The following is a 24,658-nucleotide window of genomic DNA, read 5'->3' on the forward strand; positions in this document are numbered from 1 at the left end:
TAAACTAGTTATATCTAGAGGTTGGATTGAATTCATGGGCTTTTTTTGGGGGGGTAAAAATGCCTTGTCAGCAGTGTGTTTCCTATTATATCACATCACAAGGCACATAATATCTGGTATGCTTCATTTGTGCCTATAGTTTTAAAACGAAACTAAAGGTTAGCCAAAGCCTCATAAAAATGATTACTGATAGAGAAGTTAAGGGAGCAGTGATTTAAGTAAGACCTCTCTGAGTGTGTCTTGTTGACGCTATATGAATATTTACATAATTTAGAAACCGTAATCTAGGCTGAGGGACAAGTGTTTGCAAATGACCTGAGACAGGCATGTGCCTGGTTTATTCAAGAGAGGTCAAGGTCATTTACTCACTGACCTTGTTTACTTGTGGCTTACTTGTTTACTCTGGTTTACTTGTTTGCCTTCCCTGCTGGACTGTAAGCTTTTGAAGAAAGGACTGGCAGCTTTCATCTTTTTAAGTTTAGCTGTTTACAGTGCCTGCCATACAGTCTATGTTTGATGCATATTTGATGAATAAATGAGCATCAGTGCAGTACTCTTGGGATCTCGTTGCTGTAAAGTCACAAATCTGTAATTTTCATCAGTCTTCTCTGATGAATCAGAGGAAGGTTAGGAAGTTAAAACAGGATAACTGAGGCAAAATAAAAACATCAAATATTGGCAGGCGATTAGAGGTCTTCCGTGTTCGTGGAAACCCACAAACCACACCACTCCTCCAAGTGTAACACTTCACAGCCTGTCCTCCCTCCCTCCCTTCCTTCCTTCCTCTTTAAAAGATTTTATTTGCTTATTTGGCAGAGAGACCAAGCAAGAAGGGAACACAAGCAGGGGGCATCAGAGAGGGAGAAGCAGGTTTCCCCCTAAGCAGGGAGCCCAATGCGGGACTTGACCCCAGGACCCTTTGATCGTGACCTGAGCCGAAGACAAATGGTTAACTACTGAGCCACCAAGGGGCCCCCATGTTTCTTTCCAATTAGATATGCCCCTGTTTTGTTATTGCAACTGTTGAAAGGCAACAATGTAATAAAAGACAAAACATAAATACTTACCTTCTAAATAAGATAAAAGTAAACTAAACTTTTAAAATAAGTAAAATTAGAATTATAGATACATAATAAATCAATACTTTAAAGTAAGCAAATAATTAAGAACCATAATCAATTTAAATACATAAACTCATTTATTTCCTAGATGAGGGTAGAACGAAGATCTCAGTCCTCTGTTGTCTCTATCAATGTGTGTATCTATGTACTTTGTCCCTGTGTGGCTGTGTATTTTAGCGAGGATTCAGGTGGGACCCCCGAGTCATTGCTCTTCCCTCAGCTTATGTCTTCTTATGTTGAGGCACCCAACTGAACACGTGAAATATATGCAGAATAAAGTAAGGGAACATTTTATCGGCCTCTGAGGGGTTGGAGATGCATATTTAGAAGGCCTTGTTAGAGGGGCACCTGGGTGGCTCAGTGGGTTAAGCTGCTGCCTTCGGCTCAGGTCATGATCTCAGGGTCCTGGGATCGAGTCCCGCATCGGGTTCTCTGCTCAGCAGGGAGCCTTCTTCCTCCTCTCTCTCTCTGCCTGCCTCTCCATCTACTTGTGATTTCTCTCTGTCAAATAAATAAATAAAATCTTTAAAAAAAAAAAAGAAGGCCTTGTTAGAGTAAATAAGGAGGTCATGAACAAGTCTTATCTGAATCACTTGGGAAGGATGGTTCTTTACAGTAAGCCATTTCCTGGAACACAAAAGGATGGGCATATTCCTATCCCTGCCCCTAAAACAACTGTTTTCAGGAGCACAGGGCTCAGGTAAAGCTCAAAATTGTCAAAGCCAGCATCTGGGCCCTAGATACAGTCATTAACACCAGAGCATTGCTATTCCCAGGTCCTCTTAATGGACAGAGCTAGGAAGATGGATTATATAGATACAAAGATGCAGATACAGATAAACAGAAATATCTGCATTTCCGTATCTACTTGTGTATATTGAAGACATGAGTTCTTACCTCCAATTCCCATTCAACACCACAGGGTTCATTCGAGTTTGCTTCATTTCCATGTTTGAAACTCCATTCTTCAAAAAGTTTATCAGCCTAGTATATTAACTTCTTTGTGCAATCATCCAGGATATAACCAGCACCTGCTGCCCTCACAGCTCCCTCCTGGCATGGATGTTCTCCTCACCCTGTGCTAGGTTCTCCCACTCAGGCTCCCTCCGCCACGATGCACAGTCCGCCCTTCTTGGGTCCTGATGCCACGGTTCCAGCTGCTCCTCTGCCTCAGGAGCCCCCTTCTCAAACCTTTGTGCTCAGAGCACTCGTCCCCACTGCCCCTGCACACATGCACAGCTTGCTTGCACCCAACAGATGACTTCGGGCTAAATTGTACAGGAAGGGAATGAAAAGCAGAGGAATTGGAAGAGAAAGATGACCTAACAGGTCCAATGCCAATTTGATGTCCTTTCTCTTACAACTGAATCCATCTTCATTCATTCAATTTTTACATAACACACACATACAACATAAACTCATTTAGTTTATAAATGAAACTTTTATTTAATGGAATATATGAACAATTAATAGGTGAAAACGACTTAAAAACACTGCATATTGGGGAACCTGGGTGGCTCAGTGAGTTAAAGCCTCTGCCTTCGGCTCAGGTGATCTCAGGGTCCTGGGATCCAGCCCCGCATCGGGCTCTCTGCTCAGCAGGGACCCTGCTTCCCCATCTCTGTCTGCCTGCCTCCCTGCCTACTTGTGATCTATCAAATAAATAAATAAAATCTTTAAGAAACAAAACAAAAAAACCCCACTGCATATTTTAAGCCATACTGGATAAAATTTTTGTCCTAAGTAACCGATCTTTTAGAGATGAATCTCCATGTAGGATTACTGAGGCCACATTTATTTATATTTACGAAAAATAAATTTAAACAAAAATTAAACAACAACAGCAACAACTGAATCGATCTTTCTGCCTGTATGCTCCAGGTACTTTTTTCTCCCTTTAAAATCCGATAGTTTTACTAGAATAGGTCTCCATGTTGGCTGTCCTGGGATTTTCCCAAGTTCACGGTGCGTACTTTTACTAGTTTAGGCTGCTTTGTCTTTTGAGAAAGTTTTCCCGAATTGTAGCAAAGCACCGGAACTTCAGAGCAATTGGTCTCTCCCTCCCCCCTTCAGGAGATCCCTCCGGCACAGGAATTTCTTGGCTCAGAAGGGCAGTTTGGTGGAAAATTTCGAGACGTAGGGACCGAACTTCGACGAGACTCGAAGTTGTAGATTTTGAAAGGAAACAGAAGAGAATGCCGTTGGTATCGTGCAAAGCGCGCATGAATGTACAGTGACGCTACTCCTGCGGCGGGACAGTCCGGTTTACGAAAGGAGCACAGCACCTCAACTTACTCTGCAAGGTCTCATCAGGACCCTGAAGTTTGCGTCACCGCCGCCAACTTTAAGTGGCTCTCACACTCGCGCATGCTCCGTAGTTGGAGCAGCGCCCCTCCTACCCCCTCCAGGCGGAAGTCCCGTTTTGTTTATTAAATTACGACAGTCGTAAACTGAGACTTCTGTGCCGGCTTCCTAGTTTTACGACAACAAGGATGGCGGCTGCTAGTGGTAGATTTGAAAGTGCAAGGAGTATCGAAGAACGTAAAGAACAGACCAGGATTGCTAGGGCCGAAGTGTTGCGCCAGGTATCTCCGTTCTGGGGCTTTGGAGTCATTTAGAATCGTGGGAGTGGACGGTTCCTGGGAGCCAGGCCTCTGGCTCTCCTTCACCCCCTCTCCTCTCGCCACCTCAGTGTCTCACCTTATCTGGGTGAGGGCAGGGTCTCCCTTTGGGATGCCCGAAAACTCGTGGTTATTTCCTGCCTCCCTAGATGCGTTGGCAGTCTCCAGCTGCACATTCTCTTTTTAGGAGGTCCTGTTTCTTTATCGAGTTTCCTAACTTTTTAAGTTTACCCTTTTTGGTATTTCCATTATTTGATCGTCTGGGCTGCGCACTTTTGAGAGCCTCCGCCACTAACGCGACTCTGCCAGCGCATTTGACAGCCTCAGTCCTCCCTCCTTCTGCATCTGAAATAAGCGTTTCCGTTTTCAGAAACACACGTGAGGCACATTGGAATAGATTGTTCGACCGTTTCCGTCTCTTGTCTTATTATTGATATCGAATCCAGGGTTATTGTAAATCCTTACTGATCCATACAAGGGTTGACGGAAGAGACTCAGAAAATGTAGCCCCTCGAAAAAGGTTAAGAAACGTCGTATTTCTCACCAAGATTGAGATGTATAGAGGCAATTTATAAAGAATGGCGGAAGTGAACTGTATTATCTGACAAGATGTAGGAAGTGTGGCAATCAAGGGGAAAATTTGTAGCTTGAGATCAACATAGGGTACACGTGAAGGTTTTTGTTTTTTTTTTTTGGTTTTAAGACAGAAGAGTTAAATAAATGCAGAAGAAAAGGAGCTGGCGGGGGTGTGTGTGTATAATGACTATACCCAGATTTTAAGGTGAAGAGAGGGCAGTTAGTATTGGACAGATGAAAGATTGGTATTGTCCTATGATTTCAGCATATTTAACCTATATTCATAATAAATATTCTTCATTCTTGCCTTTTTGGTATTTTAGGTAGTTTTTGGAGTGAGTCAGATTTGTAAGTGAAAGGAAATTTTACAGTGGAGATATGCATAGAGTTTGGTAAGGACCAAAACCAGCTTTGGAATTTGGAGAGGGAATGAAAAGGCAGAAGCAACCTCCTGGGAAAAACTCATTTTATTTTACTTTTGTTGAAAGGTGAATATAAATTAGCAATATGATCATTTGTCTTTAGAAAGATAATTCTTCTTGAAGCATTTTGGGGACTGGATAGAAGGATATGGGCATTGCAGATTGTAGGCATGGTCAATCTCTTGACAGTTCTAGAAGTCTCAGGCAGTAGCAGTGGGATGGTGAAGGAAGGAGATTCATGTCCTGTTTAAGGTAGGGAGCTTGGGGGAGGGGGGGTCTGCTATAGGTCCCAGGATTCTACCCTTGATTTACTAGAGATTGGTGATGTGATTGGTAATATGGAAGGAGAGTTTTATTTTGTTTATGGAAGCAAATTCCTGGCAAGGGACAGACAGTGACTGATGAGACCTTATATGAAAGTGGAGAATGGTTTTGTTTTATTTTTTTAATTTCTCATGAAAAGCAATTGGTAAGTTGTTAATTTTTCGTTTTTCATTGTTTCAGGCTAAAGCCAATTTTGAAAAGGAAGAAAGGCGTAAAGAACTTAAACGACTTCGGGGTGAGGATACATGGATGCTACCTGATGTGAATGAGCGAATTGAACAGTTCTCCCAGGTGAATACTAACAGGTTCACTTGATGTAACAGATCTTCTTTTTTTGTATTTATTCAAGTTAATATTGGAATAGCAACTTTATTAGTATTTTCAAAAGTTACAGAATGACTATCACATAGTGGCATTACTGACTGATTTTATCTCTCTGACAGAAATAATATATATATATTTTCAGAAATAATATTTTTTAATATTTTGGACATTGTAACATTGGACAGATTTTGTTACTTGAGTTGACTGGTAGATTAGCAAATTTCTGGCCCACTTGTATCAAGCTTATGGTTCTAAAAAATTATGCATTTTAAAGTTTAATGTCATGGTTTTCTGTTTGAATTCTTATTTTCCATTTCCATAATTTTAATTTATGTTTTCTTGTTATATTTTATATGGCCTAATAATCTTTTATAAATTCTGTTGTGGCCACAGAGGATATATGTTTATGTATGTGTGTGTGTGCATACATTTAGGTAGAAATGTATTTATTTGATTATATCTGTCTGTCAGATGAATCTGCAAATAAAGACTAAAACTTCCCTCATATTTTTCTGAAAAGATACCTCAGCTATACGATTTATTAGCAGTGCATATATTACAGAATTGTGTTAAAGTTTCTTAGAAGATTTTATTTTGTCATGTGTACTGTCTCATTTCATGAAAATGTAGTTTTTGGAATGCAGATTTATTTTCCTCAAAATATTTGTTTTAATGTAAGATAAAACCAATTCCTTTCTTACTTCTTTAAAATGATTATTTATAGGAACACTCTGTTAAGAAAAAGAAGAAAAAAGACAAACACTCAAAAAAAGTAAAGAAAGAGAAGAAAAAAAAGAGTAAGAAACAGAAGTATGAAAAAAGCAATGAGTCAACAGATAGTTCATCAGTAAGTATGTGTTAAACCACAGCAGCTACTTGGGAAAATTGTATTGAAAGGAATAATGTATGGAAATGTAAAAATATATGAGAACTTAAAAAAGTATTACTAGTTAGGTTATGAAAATGCCTGGGAAACAGCTTCTGGGAGGTGTCCAGGAAATACTGGAAATATGGATCATTGGTTACAGAGAAAAGTAGGAGGATGGGAATAACGATATAGCTGTCATTGCTCGGTGAAGCTGTGCCAGTGGATTGTCCAGGGAAGTTACAAAGAAAGAGGAACACCCAATACTGAGGAACCAGACAGAAGTAAAGGCCATCAAGTAGAAGTAGTTGGAAAATTGGAAGAATGCAAGGAAAGAATAGTACTGTAAAAATAAGAGAGTTTTAAGATATTTATGAGTCAAGGATGCCTGGCTGGCTCTGTCGGTTGGGCGTCTGCCTTTGGCTCAGGTCATGATCCCAGGCTCCTTGCTCAGCAGGGAACCTACTTCTCCCTCTGTCTGCTCTGCCTGCTTGTGCTCTCTCTCTGTCTGACAAGTAAATCTATAAAATCTTCAAAAAAAAAAAAAAAGGACATTTGAGAGTTTATTACTCTTATTTTTTAATAGAAATTAACATTTAGTCTTTAAAATAGAACATGTTTTATATATTTATCTCAACAGGAAGAGCATGTGTCTCGGCTGTGTCTCTAGCCAGTTCAGGGATAAAAGGACTCATGGAGGAAGGGTAAACCTTTCACACTGATTTTCCGGAAGAAAGACGTACATGGTTTGGGCGCCTGGGTGGATCAGTTGGTTAAGCCTCTGACTCTTGATTTCGGCTCAGATCATGATCTCAGGATCATGAGATAGAGCCCACAGGCTCCATACTGGGCATAGAGTTTGCTCAAGATTCTATCCCTCTTCCCCTCTTTCTGCTTGCCTGCTCTCCCTTTCTCTTATATAAATCTTGGGGAAAAAAAAAAAAAAGAGGTACACTGTGGTTAGAGAGTGGTGAGCTAGAGATGTTGAGGCATAGTTGGTCTCCTAGGTATGATCTTCAGAGGGTTATATGTGTCGTTGAATCACCAGATTCCGAAGTCTGGTCCTCTTGTACTTCTAGGAACTTAGTTTTTGGCAGTACACCAAGATGATAAATGGCTCAATAAAGCCTCTCTTATATGAGAATGCAGTTTATGAATTCATAGCGAGAATACAACTGGATAGTTTTGTCAAGTAGCCAGCATATTTTTGTAATGGTAGGAATATTTAAGTTATATAGAAAAAAAATTAAGTGTAATTCAGGAGAAAGTCAGTTAGAAAATCTTAAAATATAAAAGAGGCAGAGGCACTGTTTCCACAATTGTGTATTGAGTTCCTGATCCCATTGAGATCCTGAAAAAACTACCCTTTTTCCAAAAAGAAAGTTATATTCAAAGTTGTTCATTTCAGTGGAATTTAGAAAACTCCCTAGAGTTCAGGCAGAGATCACGGGTTAAGAACCTCGGTCCTGTGGGGACAGATATGCTAGGCTGAGTAAACTATGTAATTTGATTAAGGGTCCTTGCTTTCCCTTCTTAGATACAGTGACCTGTTACTTTTTTTGTTCTTTCCTGGAAATACAGTTGACCTTGGAATGGCATGGGTTTGAACTTAATGGATTTTATTTTACTATTTATTTATTTGATAGAGAGAGAGATCGATCACAGGTAGGCAGAGAAGCAGGCAGAGAAAGGGGAAGCAGGTTCCCTGCCGAGCAGAGAGCCCGATGTGGGGCTTGATCCCAGGACCCTGAGATCATGACCTGAGCCAAAGGCAGAGGCTTAACCCACTGAGCCACCCAGGCCCCCCAATCAGATGGATTTTAGATAAATACAGTATAGTACTGTAAATGTATTTTCTCTTTCTAATGATTTTCTTAACATTTTCTTTTCTCTAGCTTACTTTATTGTAAGAATACAGTGTATAATACATACAACATACAAAATACATGTTTATCTTGTTAATGTTATTAGTGAGTTGTCTGGTCAACTTATAGGCTATGAGTAAAGTTTTTTGACTGTATGGGCAGTCAGCGCCCTTAACCACCTTGTTGTTCAAGGGTTATCTGTATGTATGGATTTTTTTTTTTTTTTTAAAGATTTCGTTTATTTATTTGACACACATACAGAGAGAGAGAACAAGCAGGCAGACGGGGAGGGAGAAGCAGGCTCCCGCTGAGCAGAGAGCCTGATGCGGGGCTTGAACCTAGGACCCTGGGATCATGACCTGAGCCAAAGGCAGACATTTAACCCACTGAGCCACCCAGACGCCCCACTTACCTGTTTACATTTTGAAAGTCATTTCGGGGGGACGCCTGGGTGGCTCAGTTGGTTGGACGACTGCCTTCGGCTCAGGTCATGATCCTGGAGTCTGGGATCGGGTCCCGCATCAGGCTCCCAGCTCCACGGGGAGTCTGCTTCTCTCTCTGACCTTCTTCTTACTCATGCTCTCTCTCACTGTCTCTCTCTCAAATAAATAAATTTAAAAAAATCTTAAAAAAAAAAAGAAAGTCGTTTGGGTTGTTTTAGTTTGGGGCTGTTACGAATAACAGTGCTATGAATGTATACAAGTTTTTTTGTGGACACGTTTTTATTTCTGTTGGGAAAATGCCATTATTTTCTGAAGGGGTTGGACTGTTTTATAATCCTGCCAGCTGTGTGTGAGAGTTCTAGTTATTCCCTGTCCTTGCTGCTCCTTGATCTTGTCAGTCTGTGTGCTCTTCAGCCATCCTACTCCGTGTATAGTAATCTCATGTGATGTTTAGATTTTTTGCTTATCAGTGAGCCATTTTGACTTAATTTTTGTTTATGGTATGTAGTAATTGTCTAAGTTAATTTATTTCTATATGGATTTCTAGTTGTTCCAGTATTGTTTGGTGAAATGATAGACCTTTCTCTGTTGAATTACTTGGGCTCCTTTGTTGAGAATTAACTGAGCAGTTATTATTTATTTTTTATTTATTTGTTTTTTTTAAAGATTTTATTTATTTATTTGACAGACAGAGATCACAAGTAGGCAGAAAGGCAGGTAGAGAGAGGAAGGGAAGCAGGCTCCCTGCCGAGCAGAGAGCTGGACGCGGGGCTCGATCCCACGACCCTGGGATCATGACCTGAGCCGAAGGCAGAGGCTTTAACCCACTGAGCCACCCAGGTGCCCTTGAGCAGTTATTTTTGAGTTAATATCTAGACTCTATATTCTAATCCATTGAGCTACACATCTCTCCTTGGCCAGTAAACACACTTTCTTAATTACTTAGCTTAAGGTTAAGTCTTGGAATAGGTAGTGTAAATTTGTTTTTTGAAAATTATTTTGGTTACTCTTAAGTTCTTTGTATTTTAAAAATAAATTTTAGAATTAGCCCATTACTTTAAGTAAAAATGTCTACTGGAATTGTTCTGCATCAACAGATCAATTTTGGAGAATTAATATAATACCTTAAAATAGCCAGTCTTCCCACCCATCATGCGTGTCGTATACTTCTCCATCTATTGAAGTCTTCTTCAGCTTCTCCCATATAGTTTTGGAGTTTTCAGTGGAGATGTTGTCCATATCTTTTGTTATATATATATATATGTATATATATATATATATATATATATTTTTAATTTATTTATTTGACGGACAGATCACAAGTGGGCAGAGAGGCAGGCAGAGAGACAGAGAGAAGGGGAAGCAGGCTCCTGAGCAGAGAGCCCGATGCGGGCTCGATCCCAGGACCCTGGGATCAAGACCTGAGCTGAAGGCAGAGGCTTTAACTCACTGAGCCACCTAGGTGCCCCTGTTATATTTTTTTCTATTTTATTTTCTTGAGTTACTACTGTAAATGAAATCTTTGAAAAATAAATGGCAGTTTCCGTGTATCTGTGACGAGTGTATACATTTACGGTTGGTTTTTGTGTACAGGTTTTTCCTCCTCTCTGCAAGTTTGTTTTATGCCACTTTGCTTATGAAAGTTCAAGTTAATACCTGTTTTTGCTAGCAAAAGAAATCTGAACATGATTTCAGTTTTATGAAACGGTAATTGCTTCTTTATTTTATGCCATTGTGGTTTACACAAGGTTTCATAGGAATGCTCTGCTTTTGGATAGTGGAGAAACCTGTATTTTCTTTGTATCTTTCACCTTGCTAAATTTAAGTACTAGTGTTAGTAGCTTTTTGTTGTTGTTGTTGATTTCTTGAGGGAGGGAGATGAGATGGAGGAGGGAGAGAGACTCTTAAGCAGGCTCCACACTGGGCTTGATCCCACAACCCTGAGATTATCATGATCTGAGCCAAAATCAAGAGTCAGACGCTTAACTGACTGAGCCACCCAGGTGCCCCCTTTTTGTTGATTTCTTAGTACTTTTTTATGGCATATATAAATGACATTTTCCCTCCAATCTCTGTTCCTTTTATTTCATTTGTTATTATTGTTTTATTTCACTAGTTAGGATTTCAGTATTATATTGAATCAAGTGGTAAGAGTGGATATCCTTGCTCCATTTCTTATCTTAGGCGGAAAGCATTTATCTGTCACTTTTAAGCTTGATGTTCCCTGTGGGTTTTTCTTGTATGCCCTTTTCAGAGTGAGGAAATTATCTTCAGTTTTTGTTTTTCTGAGAGTTGGTGTCTTGAATGAACATTGAATTGTGTTAAGTGCTTTTTCTGTGTTTATTAATATGAGCATTGATTGTTCTCCTTTACTCAGTCAACACAATTACATGGGTTGGGTTTTTTAAAAATTTAACTTATTTAATAATTTTTTAAAAGATCATTTATTTATTTGACAGAGATCACAAGTGGGCAGAGAGGCAGGCAGAGAAAAGTGGGGGAAGCACGCTCCCTGCTGAGCAGAGAGCCTGATGTGGGGCTTGATCCCAGGATCCTGAGATCATGACCTGGGCCAAAGACAGAGTCTTATTAACCCACTGAGCCACCCAGGCACCCCTAACTTATTTAATCATTTTTTACATTTTGGTTTTTGAGTGGTATACCACCTTGCTGTCCTGGGTAAAGTTCGTTTGGACATTGTTGTTTATTTATGGTATGTGGTGAATATGGTGTGTGTGGTATCATATATATCATGTTATCTATATATCTGTATTTCTATATCTATATATATATCCCCCCTTGTTGTATTTGCCAACAATTTGTTGAGAACTATTGGGTTTTGGTATAAGGATACTGTGGCCTTGTATATGAGTTAAAATTAATTCTTCTTCTGTTTTCTAGAAGGGTTTATGCAAAATTGGTGAAGATTTTTTTTCCTTAAATCTTTGCTAAAATTTATCAATGAACCTCTTTGTGCCTGGAGTTTTCTTTATGGGGTACTTTTAAAAAATTTATTTATTTCTAAAAATTTTTTAAAAGATTTTATTTATTTGACAGAGAGAAACAGCCAGAGAGAGAACACAAGCAGGGGGAGTGGGAGAGGGAGAAGCAGGATTCCCGCAGAGCAGGGAGCTCACCGCAGGGCTCCATGGCAGGACCCTGGGATCATGACCTGAGCCGAAGGCAGACGCTTAATGACTGAGCCACCAAGGTGCCCTTGTGGGGTGGTTTTTAAATCCCAAATTTAATTTATTTAGTATCTATATTAAGTATTTTCTGTTTATTCTTGAATTAGTGTTGGCAAGTTAAGTTTGCAAGGGATTTTCTTATTTCATCTAAATTGGTGAATTTTTTGTCATAAAGTTGTTTATGATATTTCCTTATTGTCCTTTTAATGTCTGTAGAATCTGGTTGTGTCCCCTCTTTTATTCCTGATTTTGCAATTCCTCTTTTCTCTTTGTTTTCTAGGTCAGTATAGTTTGAGGTTTATCAATTTTTATTAATTTTTTTCAATGAAGTGCCTTTTGGATTTATTGATTTTCTGTTTGTATACTTTCTCTTTCATTGATTTCCACTGTCTTTTTATTATTTCTTTCCTAACACTTACTTTGTGTTTAATTTGCTCTTTTCTTTCTAACATCCTAAGGTAGATATTGATTCTAAATCTTCAATTTTTCTAATGAATATTTAATCTATTAATGTTTCTTTTGGCACTGTTGTATCTCTAATTTTGATGTGTTAGGTTTTCATTGTCATGTTTTTCAAATATTTTCTAATTGATTTTGTTAATTTTTTAACCTGTACATTATATATATTTTAAAATTTCTAGATATTTTTGGATTTTACCAGTTTTTCTTAATTCATTTTTGGGTATGGATTTAATTCTGTTATTGTCATAAAACATACTCTATTTAATTTTGGTTTAAAAAAAAAATTACCAAGGGGCGCCTGGGTGGCTCAGTGGGTTAAGCCTCTACCTTTGGGCTCAGGTCGTGATCCCAGGGTTCTGGGATCAAGCCCCGCATCGGGCCTTCTGTTCAGTGGGGAGCCTGCTTCCCCCCTCCCCCAGCTCCCACCTGCCTCTCTGCCTACTTGTGATCTCTGTCTGTCAAATAAATAAAAAAATCTTAAAAAAAATTGCCAAGAGTTTCAGTTCAAGAAGGCAATGCAGGAAGACTTTTTTTTTTTTTTTTTTTAAGATTTTATTTATTTGACAGAGAGAAACACAGCGAGAGAGAAAACATAAGCAGGGGGAGTGGTAGAGGGGGAAGCAGGCCTCCCGCTGAGCAGGGAGCCCTATATGGGGCCCAGTCCCAGGACTGTGGGATCATGACTTGAGCTCAAGGCAGAATCTTAACGACTGAGGCACCCACGTACCCCAGGAAGACATTTTTCTTAATTTGTTTTTCTTAATCTGTTTTTGGGTGTGAATTTAATCCTATTATTGTCATAAAACTTACTTTATGTAATTTTGGCTTAAAAAATTATCTTTTTTTTTTTTTTAATTTATTTATTTGACAGAGAGAGATCACAAGTAGGCAGAGAGGCAGGCAGAGAGAGAGAGAGGAGGAAGCAGGCTCCCTGCCGAGCAGAGAGCCCGATGCGGGACTCAATCCCAGGACCCTGAGATCATGACCTGAGCCGAAGGCAGCGGCTTAATCCACTGAGCCACCCAGGCGCCCTAAAAAATTATCTTTAAAATAAGGACATAGAATGGTTGAAAATCAAGTTGGGAAAAAAAAAGATGTAGGGGCGCTTGGGTCACTCAGTCAGTTAAGTGTTTGCCTTTGGCTCAGGTCATGATCCTGGAGTCCTGGGATTGAGATCTGCCTTGGGCTTCCTGCTCAGCAGGGAGCCTGCTTACCTCTCTGCCTGCTGTTCCAACTGTTGGTGCTTTTTCTCTGTTTCTTTATGACAAATAAATAAATAAAATCTTTAAAACAAAATTACCGAGAGTTTCAGTTCAAGAAGGCAATATAGGCAAACTCTGAACTTACCTCCTTGGAACACACCAAGTTATACCTGTTTCCCTTCCTTGTGCCTTGGTCTGGGAGGTGTTTCAAGGCAAAATGCTGTAGCATTCACCCCATTTCTTTTCCTTTTCAGGGATCACAACCCTGTATTATTGAGAGTCAATGTTCTGAGAACAGTTCCAAATATTTTCTATTATTCTATTTCTATGTATTTTTAGTCTGATGCCATTTATTTTGTCCTGGCCAGAAGCAGAAGTCCTCAAGTTTCTTTGATACTTACTGCTAACACTTTGCTGTCTTGGTTCTATCTCCCAGATTTTTTTCTTATATGATTAGGGGTGTGGTTATTATGAGGACCACACAGGAGAGGAAGAGTTCTGGAAGCTGTGTTAGGTCAGGAGGCACATTAAGCTTGATGGCGTACGAGTCCTTTAAGATGAGGTGGAGGATTGAAACTAAAATCGGCAAAAGAAACGAGGTCATAGCATATTTGGGAGGGGGAACAGCAATTGTGTGAATTTGTGAGGAAATTGTATACTGGTGAAAATGAAAAACAAAATTAGTAGGAAGAGAATGAAGGCAGGCAAGTTCTACAGAATTGTTTCGGTTTCACTGTTCTGTGACTGAACAATAAGAGTACTAAGTGTATCACGATGCTTCTTTAATTCAGTGCCTGGTATTTAATGCTTGGATTCTGGCTGCTAATTAAAGTTTCTGACTAGGGCTATTGGAAGAGTAGAAAAAGAGGATTTAATTAATTTTAGTGCACCTTTACTGAACCCAACTCTTTATCAGACACTGGTATAGATATAGGGAATATAAAAAAAGAGGTTTTTGTTTTCAAGCCTTTGGGGAACTCATTTTCTAGTTAGATAAATAGATGCATAATTTCAGTATGTAATCTCATGATGCTGAGGCCAAACAATATAGTCATTGGTTAAACAAGATAGTTAACTTTTCTCTCCTATGAAAGAAACCAGGTAGGCAGTCTGGGACTAGTGTGGTCTTCTGGGACTGAGGCTAGTTCTACTGTTTTGCTACTCCATCATCATTACAGCCTTACTTCTTAGTCTAGATAACAAGAGGAGGATGCTCTCTGTTTCATAATTTGACTTCCAGGAAGTCCCACAGAATACCTTTATTTTCATGTCATTGGACAGTTGATCATAAGTCTTCACTTACCAGCAAGGGAGGCATTTATTATGTTAAATAAACATAAACATAATAATAATAATATACAGAATAATAATAATAATAAACAGAACAAATAAAATAGTGTTCTGTTGACAAGTAAGAAGAGGACTTTGTGACAGGGAACCATAGAAGAGGTCAGATGTGTTCTCTTTACATGACTCCTAGGTATATTTAGGGTGGGGTTGGAAAAAGGAAGGGGAGCAGGAATCACTGGAGTCCAGGAAACTAATTTGGTTATTACAGTTGTCTAGGTGAGAGATAAGATGTGATCTCGAATACTTTAAAGGAAGGGGCATGTATTAGTTGGGGCCCTGGGTTGCAGGGAACAGATATCAAACTTAAATTGGCTTATTCAGAAAAAGGGGCAATTCATTATTAGAGTACAAAAGTCTCCTAGGACATGTAGGTATGGGAATGTCGCTGGGTTTTAGGAATGGCTGGAATTAGAGTTTCAAATGCTTTTATCAATCATCTTGCCATCTTCCATGTTTGTTTTTCTCTGAGTTCAGTTTTTTTCTTGGTAACAGATCAGTTTTTTGCTGAATTCTATTCCTCATGACAAAAATAGCTTCTGCCAGTGCATTTTCAGTTCTCTTTAGTTTTAGCAGCCCCATTGAGTCTTGACTTCAAGTTCCTGGACAGTAACTCCGATTGATACGAATTGGGGTCAGATACCTACCTTGAACAAATCAGCCATGGCCAGAGATGGAAGCAGGATTCCCACGGTAGGCATGGTAGGGCTCCCATGGTGTTTGCTGTATGGTATATTTGAGAAATACTTTGGAAATGGAAATAGTAGGTTTAGATGGGAGGGCTAAGTTGATCCTGAGATTGTTGACTTGGGTAAGTAGATGGTTGGTAGTACCATGTAATTGAATTCCGTAGTAGAGGAGGAGGAACAGGTTTCATGGAAGAGATGATGGATTAACTTTTTGTTCTTACTGAGTTTGGCATGGCCTCCAAATATAGTAGGTAGTTGGTTAAATCACTGACTTTGGGTAGACAAATGTGAAAGATATCAGTACAGTTGGTAGTAGTTTGAGTCATGAGAGTGGATTTAAGGGCCAAAGGGGAATGTTTAGAGATTAGAAAATGTAGTGGGCAAAGAATGGAACCCCAAATAACATTGGTATTTAAGGGCTGAGCAAATGAGGAAAAGTCCATGGGAGACGTGAAGAAGAAACCAAGAATGGGAGGAGAACTGGGAAAGGCCATGGAGGTTGAGAAGGTGAGTTACCCAGAGTTGTATTCAGCAGAGGTCTAGGGAGCTAGAGATGGAAACATTCTGCTGCACTGGGCCAAGTGGAAACCAGTGGTAAGCTTTAAAGATGTTTTGGTAGGTTAATGGGAAGATAAGCCACATAGTAGAGTTTGAGAATTGGGTGAGGATGTGCAGACAGAGAGTGTAGACTTCTGTTTTAAGAATTTGGCTTAGAGTAGAAGTTGGAAGATAAATGGTTGGGCCAGAGGGAGACATAAGGGCAGTCAGTGTTCCCCTTCTTCCCTCATTCTCTCTCTCTCTCTCTCACACACACACACAGGATGGGGGAATACTTGAACATATTTCTAGGGCAATAGAGAGCTTTGGTTGAAGCTGTGAGACAAAGAGATGATTGATAGTGCAACCATCCTAGAGGACCAGGAGTCATTGGGGCCAAGATCTGTGGAGGAGGAGCAGCTTTAAAGAGGAAGAGTTAACAGGAGGTAAGGATAGGAACAGGCATAAATAGTTCTGTTGGAAGTTGGGTAGGAAGCTAAAGTGACTTCGTTCTTATTGATCAAGAAGGAGAGAACCATTTGCTGACTGTATGTGGAATGGAATTTGGTAAAAACGTGGGAGAGATCTTTAAGAAGATGATGAGCATCACCTCTCTGCCAGGGTATTAAGCAAGGTCTCTAGGCGAGAGCAGATGTGGTTGCTTTCCTCGTAGAACTTGCTGTGAGATTAATCAGTCACTCAAGTAAATGTAAAACTGATAAATGCTTCAAACGGGGGGGAGGAAGCTAAGGGAGTGGAAGAGAGGGTTGAGCAGGGACCAGGAAGAGGAATACTAGTTGTGATTAAGAGTCTAGCTCAACTGAAGTTGTAAAGGGCATGGTGATTGGGTTTATGCAGGAGTGGAGATGGTTTGCAGCTGTGGAGGGGAAGCAGCTTATGGCCCTGATCAGTGACTTTGAAGGGATGGGTTAGCATTTCAGAGGGTAGAGAAAACCTGTAGTTTCAGAAGAAGGCCTTCGGGGGGTGCCTGGACACTCAGGAGAGCGGAAGACTCGATCTCGTGGTTTGAAGTTCAAGCCCCACGTTGGATGTAGAGATTACTTAAAAATAAAATCTTAAAAAAAAAAAAAAAAAGACTTTCAACAGAATCCTGTGGAACACTAATGTAAACATTTTTTGTTTTCAGCATGATCTTAGCAGATTGGCTCTCCCCCAAGGAATGTGCTAAATCTTTCAGATTGTAGACTCCCTTTATAGTGGATAATACCAAGTGGTAGGAACCAGTTCTCTCAATTGCTTTTTTTAAAAAACAGTTTTTACTTCAAGTCCAGTTAGTTAGCACTTATTGTTATGTTAGTTTGAGGGGTGCAGTTCATTGACTCAAAACTTCCATAGGTCACCCTGTGCTCATCACAACACACGCAGCCCTTTCTGAATTGATTCGACAATGTAAATATGAGTAGGCCAGAAACATATTTATAGTGATTATCTTAAAAATTGTAACTGTATATGTAAATAGCTAGTTCTAATGTTTCTACAAATCCAAATCAAGGCCTGAATGAATGAAGGAATGAATGAAGTCTGCTCTGCATTGGAAAAATGCAGAGTTGGCACTTGAGATGCCAGAGCACAAATGTGTTTACTCCACGTGGATTATACCTTTCACCAGACATATTGTTGTTCTCCAGTTAGGTAATTATCGAGAACTTTGTGACATGAAGGAATATTGTTCTCATTCAGGAAATCCTTTTTCTTCCCTTGGCCTCCAAGTTTCTCTGCTTTGCATTAGCAAGTGTTGTGTACTGGGTGATTTCTAGGATCTTTCCTACACTTACTGTACAGCTCCAAAGAGTAGATGATAGAGCCAGACAGATCTAGATTTCTATTCTGGTTCTCCTTCTTGGATACCATGTAACTTGGGCAAGTTACCTAATTTGGGGAAGCTTTTCTTATCTCTAAAACCAAATAGTATTTTATGTAGGGTAGTTTTAAGGAGTCATCTTGAGAACATATGCGAAAGTACTTATTCCAGTACTTAACATAGAAGGAGTTGATTGATGTATTTGTAGAAAACAGAACCCAGAACTTGGCATAATGCTGAGCACATAGGGGATGTTGGCTAAATACTTTGTAGCTGATTTAATAATCTGGTATTTAAACACAGTAACAAAGTGCTTTACCAGCCTGGCTGTTAACTGAGATCTCTGCATTTTCAGACCCAGGGAAATTTAAAAATTTGAAACTTAGAAGACAAAGTCATTTACTTGAGTGTTGTTTCCCTTGTTCTAGTTAAACAAAGATGTCAGTATTGCTTAATGTTGGTAGGAACCAAAGCTCCGTGTTGAAGTGGGTTCTCTGTTGTCAGTTCTAATCTTTTGTTTTCCCTTTCCCTCAGCATGACAACAGTCGTGGTGTTTCATGGGCTTATCCCAAAAGAGTGGGTTTACATGTTCTTTGTTCATATTTTCAATGTGGCTTTTTAAAGGGGAAGTTGACTGTAAATTTTTTTTCTAGAAATCTGAGTTCACCATTTAACAACATAGAATTTTTATATGCAAGTCTGCAAGTTTGAGAATTTGACTTGTATGCTAAATATTCTTAGAGCTCTGAAGATGAGTGGGTTGAGGCTGTCCCATCCCAGACTTCTGGTGGAGAAAAGGCCTGGAAAGTGAAAGGGGAGAATTCAGAAAGAGAAGACAACCCATCTATCCAGGTAGGTCCACTGGTTTTAAAGAAAGAAGTGTGAACAGCTAAGAATAGATGAATGTTAAAATGACAGATGCTTCAAAAGAAAAATTAGACTTTGAAAACAGTATATACTTTGATGAATAATTCTGGCAGTGACGCTGTTTGCTTAGTCTTCAGACTTCCGTTCTTCTTCGTGAGAAAGGGAGTACTGACCCCTGTTCTGGTCCCACAGAGGGTTTCTTCCCTCTAGTTGTTGCTAGAAAAGCATCATGTTCCTCTCCTGTCCTGAAGCTCTGTACCGTTACGTGTATCTGAGTGAGTAGAGTTCACTCAGTTTTTATTTCTCTTCATCAGATCATGTCATAATTCCCGTTAGCAGTATTTAGAGTTGAAGAGTTCACAGATGTGAGGCTGTTGTTCATTCGCCGCTGTGAGAATGCAGCTTATACGCTGTCGGCCGCAGCGCAGAAAGGTGGAAGGAGCTAGTGTTTGAGTGCCTGTTCCGTGTCAGGCAGCAGACTGTGTGCCTTAAATCTTTTCTCTGCTTTACTCCTTAAAACAGTCCCAGAAGGGAGGAATTTATTCTGTTTTACAGGAGAGAGACTAAGGCGCAGAGGGACTAGAAAACTTGCATCAGGATAGGCAGATGTAGGATTTGAGCCAGGCGCGCATGCCTCCAGTGTGCCTGCTCTTGTTGCCAAGTGTTTATTTTTCACTTCTAATCAATGTAGATTGAAGTAACTTTTTTTTTTTTTTTTAAAGAGAGATGAGTGGATGACGGTTGATTTTATGTCCGTTAAAACTGTGTGCTCATCGTCACTCAGAGCTGACAAGGAGGCTATGAGGAAAATAGAGAGAGAGAAAACCCAAGCCCTGGAACAGGTAAGGTATTGAGAATGCTTTAACTTCTAATTTGCCTTTAATCAGCAATGAGATATTTATATTAATGCGGTTTTACTTGTGAAATATTATATTATCTTTTGCAGTACTTAATAGCATTAGTGGGGACAACTATGAAATGGGGCAGAAGTTCTTAAAGATGCATCTCCTGTAGGAAGCCATTTTAATGCTGAACTAGATTGACAGATCCAGGGCACATATAATTGGATGAATATTGAGTTTGGTTCACAGCTTGGATTCACAAGGGTTTTGGCTTGAACTGTGCTGCCTGTGTGGTCTGAAACTCTTCAAGGTGAGACTTCATCTGAAAATATTCTTGTGTTGAAGTACTTAGTTTTTCAAGTACTTTGAAGTGCTTGGTGGGAGTGAACGCCAATGCTGTCTGGAGGGTCCCATTGTCAGTTTCGGCATCACGGGTTTCCCAGAAGAACTCTTATGATCTAGAATCACAAAATACATGAAAATATAAGGATAGTCCGTCCATGCGTGGCAGTCATCTGAAATAATGAACAGTAGAATCAGACCCAAAGAGCCTTTATCTGTTGGGGTATTTAATAGCTTTATACAGTAACTGGAGGTATGGAAATATTAGTAAGCAATAAAAGATTATTATGAAGGCAGATCTGGGTAAGAGCCAACAAGAACTTATAGAAATAAAAATTCACAATTGGAATTAGAATGAGAAACTCAGTAAATGAGCAAACAACAGATTGAATATAGCTAAAGAGAAAATTAGTGAACAAGAAGATCATCTTTAAGAGTTTACCTTAACACACCATAGAGGGACCAATAAATGAAAAAGGTTAAGAGTGATCATAGTAAGCGTCCTGTGAGCAGTGTTGTTTTCTGTCTGCCACCCCCCATTTAATATTAATTCTGAAAATGGAGATTTGGTACATGGGATTGACTTATTAATTAAGCAGCTGTTCACATGGAGCATTGGAGGGCAGGGATTATGACTAAGTTCTTGACTAAGTTCTGGAACATATCTTTGTCTCTGAGACCTGACACAGTTGGAGTCTTATCTTCAGAGAAGAGAGGGAGAGTAAACGGAGCACTAGTGGGGATGACCAGTGTGTAGGGGAGCTGTGTGAGGTCTGGAAGTTGGGATTACCTAGGCTGGGACAAGCTTGCTTCTGAAATCCTGCCCTGCCATTGGTAGGCATTGATATTTTGGCATGTTAGGGTAACCCTGGGTTGTGGTCTTATGCTTTGTTTGTATCCTGGTCAGGCCTGTTCTCCATGTCAAACTACAGAACAGAGTAAAACCTTGAATACCTTCAATAGATTGAAGTAGTGACCAGATATTCTTAGAAAAACGATTACATAAAAACCATCTTCATTTTCCTAAGAAACAGTAATTATTTGTTCTTATCTCATCACCTTTCCAGCTTTGCATTCCAGGTTTTCTAATTAACATAATCTTTTCTTACAAACTCTTACATGAACTTCTGTGATTCATTGGAGCCGGCATCCATTGATCTGTATACTTTCCTATGGAGTTTTTGTCTTTTGCCTTTGTATCATCCTCTTCATTCCTGCTGGAGTGCTCTTGTTAGTGGTGTGTCTTCTCTGGGGGCCTCAGTCGTCCCATCTGTACTGGAGCGGAGTTCCTGTGTGTGATGAGCTGAGGACGGCCCGTGGAATGAAGAATCGTGTAAGGTATTAGTAAGGTTCAGGCCCTGATTTACTCTTGTGCGGGCAATTTCAGGAAGCTCTTCATTTCTTACCTAGCATCCTATGACGAATGTCAGATTAATCTTTTCAAAGTACAGCTCTGATCATGGTGTTACTCTCTTTAGAAGTCCTTGTGATTCAAGGGAAGGGGATTGTCTTAACCATTTCTGATGTTTCCTTTCTGGTGGAAGAAGCTCCACCAGGGTATTTTGGGTCATGCTTTTTCCTCATTCTGTCCTTGAGGACATGGAGTGAACTTTCTTTTGAAAATTTGGAAGGAATACACTGGGCATACCTGCACTCCCTGCTTATGGACCAGGCTGGCTCCAGAACCCATGTGGGGAGTGAGGGGAGGAGGGGTTGGAACGGCGCTGACTGTACTTGGGGAAGTCTGCCTTGTTGTGCTGTTCAGTTAATAGGCCCATTTGGTTTTTACTGAAAGAAAAAGTCTCTTCCAAATTAGTCTTCATCAGCAATAGAGCTAGTTTTTGTCTTGTATTTCCTTAAGGTTTAGTTGTATTTCTTAACTTGTTCAGAGCTTTCATGGAAAAGAAAGATGCCATATTTACTCTTCTCCTTTAATCCCCCCTTGCCCCCCCACCCCAATGCTGCCATGAATAGAGTCCAAACACATTGGTTTGGATTCGTTTTCTTGGGTAATTCATACTCCAACCAAACTAGTGTAATTACATTCCCTCATGTCTTTGAAAATTCCTGTCTCTGCATCTTTGTTCATCGGGTGCTTTCTAAGGGAATTTCCTTTCTCTTTGTAAGTCTGCATCTTATTTATCCTTCAAGGCCTAACTTGATATGCACTATGAAATTTTTCCTCTTTTACTGAAATAATGGACCTTGCCTTAGAATCATATGTTGAGTCTTGTTATGGAGGTGGGGATAAAATGAAGATAATGGGAAAAAGTCTGATGATGGTTTTTATTTTTTTAATTTCTAATTAATTAATTAATTAATTTTAAAAGATTTTATTTATTTATTTGTTAGAGAGAGAGCGCGCACGAGCACAGGCAGACAAAGTGGTAGGCAGAGGCAGAGGGAGAAGCAGGCTCCCTGCCGAGCAAGGAGCCCGATGTGGGACTCGATCCCAGGACACTGGGATCATGACCTGAGCCGAAGGCAGCCGCTTAACCAACTGAGCCAGGCATCCCTGATGATGGTTTTTAACTGAATCTTCAGTGTGAAGTTTGCTGATTTTATGTCTCTTCTGGTTTTTCAGGATATCATTTCTTTTGTGCTCTAGGCTGGTGTGTTTCAAAATGTAGGTCATGTAATTGATTTATTGCAGTTAACACTTAAAAATATAAAATCAGGGCACCTGGGTGGCTTAGTCGTTAAGTGTCTGCTTTTGGCTCAGGCCATGATCCCAGGATCCTGGGATCGAGCTCCTTGTTGGGCTCCCTGCTCAGCAGGAGCCTGTTCCTCCCTCTCCCACTCCCCCTGCTTGTATTCCTTCTCTTGCTGTCTCTTTCTCTCTCAAATAAGTAAATAAAATCTTAAAAAAAAATATAAGTTATCAGCATATATTACATGTAACAAAGATAAATTTTCTTTCTTTGTACATTTTAAAAAAGATTTTATTTATTTATTTGACAGATGTGGGGGTAGAGAGAGAGACAGACAGATAGACAAGCAGGGGTAGCATCAGACAGAGGGAGAGGGAGAAGCAGGCTGCCTGCTGAGGAAGGAGGCCCATGCAGTACTGGATTCCAGGATCCTGGGATCATAACCTGAGCTGAAGGCTACTGCTTAACTGACTGAGCCACCCAGGCACCGCACATTTTGTTTCCTAAAACCTTTGCTTTGGACACACACACACACAAACATACATGCATGCACGCACACACACACATATGCAAGCACACACATTCAATTTCTCTTTAGTTGAAAGTCACAGAAAGGTTTGTAAACACATGCTCAAGGCTGTGTTTTTGTTGTCTGGGCCTCTTCTGCCCGCACTGTTCTGTAATCTATGGGCGATAGCACGTATCTGTAGACTTAGTCTGTAGACCGTTTATAGAGATGCATATTGGTCTCTCAACCTTCTTTTGCACTCAGGAGGTGTCCCCACTGCAGTCTTTGGGTTCATGTGATGATCTGGCCCCATTCCTGTTTCACTGGGGCGCTGGTAGTGTTGATCATCTTACAGCAGTTGAACTAAGGGCTGTTACTTTCTGCTTGCACAGAGCCCAGTAAGGCCTGTGGTTTCAGGTCACTTTACCATTTTGCATTTCTGTTCTGTTCTGTCCACAAAGATGTTTATCTTGTTCTGAACCGAAGTATGTTTTATATATATTTTATTTTATTTTATTTTATTTGGCAGAGAGAGAGAGAGAGATCACAAGTAGGCAGAGAGGCAGGTAGAGAGAAAGGAAGGGAAGCAGGCTCCCTGCTGAGCAGTGAGCCCGATGCGGGGCTCGACCCCAGGATCCTGAGATCATGACCTGAGCCAAAGGCAGAGGCTTTAACCCACTGAGCCACCCGGGCGCCCTAGTATGTTTTATATTTTGTGTATCTTTTCTGTTTGTCCTGAGCAAGGAGATTGTGATGAATAGAAACTTTATAACCATTTTGACTAGAAACCATTTTGACTAGAATCATTTTGAGTGTGTTTTAGAGATTGATTTATATTGATATAGTTTATTTCTGGTTCATTGCTTTTAATCACTGTGTAGTCTTTAATCACCTAACTATGCCATATGGTAGATGTCCATTTCTTGTGCCAGTCTGTGAACATTGGCATTGTTTGCTGTTTTTCACAATTTATAAACAGTGCTAAATGAAGGTCCTTGTGCGCATTTCCTCGTTCACGTGTGTTTGGACTTCCCCCTAGTGCACATCTAGAAGTGGAATTGCTAAGTTGTAAGATATGCACCTATCTTCTTTTACAAATACTTGCAAAGAGATTTTAACAGCTTATCCTGCCTCAACAGTGTATGTTTCTTTCTTTCTTTTTAAGATTTATTTATTTGGGGGGTGGTGAGGAGGGGCAGAAGGAGAAGGGGAGAGAGCAGGCTCCCTGCTGAGTGTGGAGCCTGACGTGGGGCCCCATCCCAGGACCCTGAGATCATGACCTGAGCCAAAGGCAGACGCTTAACCTACTGAGCTACCCGGGTGCCCCAACCAACAGTGTATGTTTTTTTTACCATACTTAGTATCTGTATGATCAGACTTTTAAATTTCTGTCATGCTAATTAATGAGTGAGAAATGGCATTTCATTGTTTTTATATGCATTTGCCTGATTACTGTGAGAGATCTTTTCTTTTTTTTTTTTTGGTCCATATTTCTTAAAGTATGAATTGCTTATGTGCTTTACTGATTTGTTTTTAGGGTTGTCTTTTTCTTACTGATTGGTGTAGTTGTTTATACATCCAGCTCTTTTACTTTTGTATATTTTCACATAATATCTCACAGTTTGTCTAGACTCTTGTCA

The 24,658-nt window shown here is 39.9% G+C and overlaps 1 protein-coding gene across 2 annotated transcripts in view; it reads left to right on the plus strand.

The window, feature by feature from the left end:
* The first annotated feature begins 3,583 nt into the window (after positions 1-3,583).
* Positions 3,584-24,658, plus strand: part of CWF19L2 (CWF19 like cell cycle control factor 2) — a 156,322-nt gene continuing 135,247 nt past the window's right edge. For both annotated transcript variants that reach the window (XM_044257725.1, XM_044257726.1), the window contains exons 1-5: positions 3,584-3,706; positions 5,245-5,355; positions 6,113-6,235; positions 18,550-18,660; positions 19,398-19,517. In XM_044257725.1, the coding sequence (XP_044113660.1) occupies positions 3,614-3,706; positions 5,245-5,355; positions 6,113-6,235; positions 18,550-18,660; positions 19,398-19,517 (558 nt within the window). In that variant the 5' untranslated portion in view covers positions 3,584-3,613. The remainder of the gene's footprint in view (positions 3,707-5,244; positions 5,356-6,112; positions 6,236-18,549; positions 18,661-19,397; positions 19,518-24,658) is intronic.

This window comes from Neovison vison, chromosome 7 (genome assembly GCF_020171115.1).
Source record: "Neovison vison isolate M4711 chromosome 7, ASM_NN_V1, whole genome shotgun sequence".
In the NCBI taxonomy this organism is placed as follows: Eukaryota; Metazoa; Chordata; class Mammalia; order Carnivora; family Mustelidae; genus Neogale; species Neogale vison.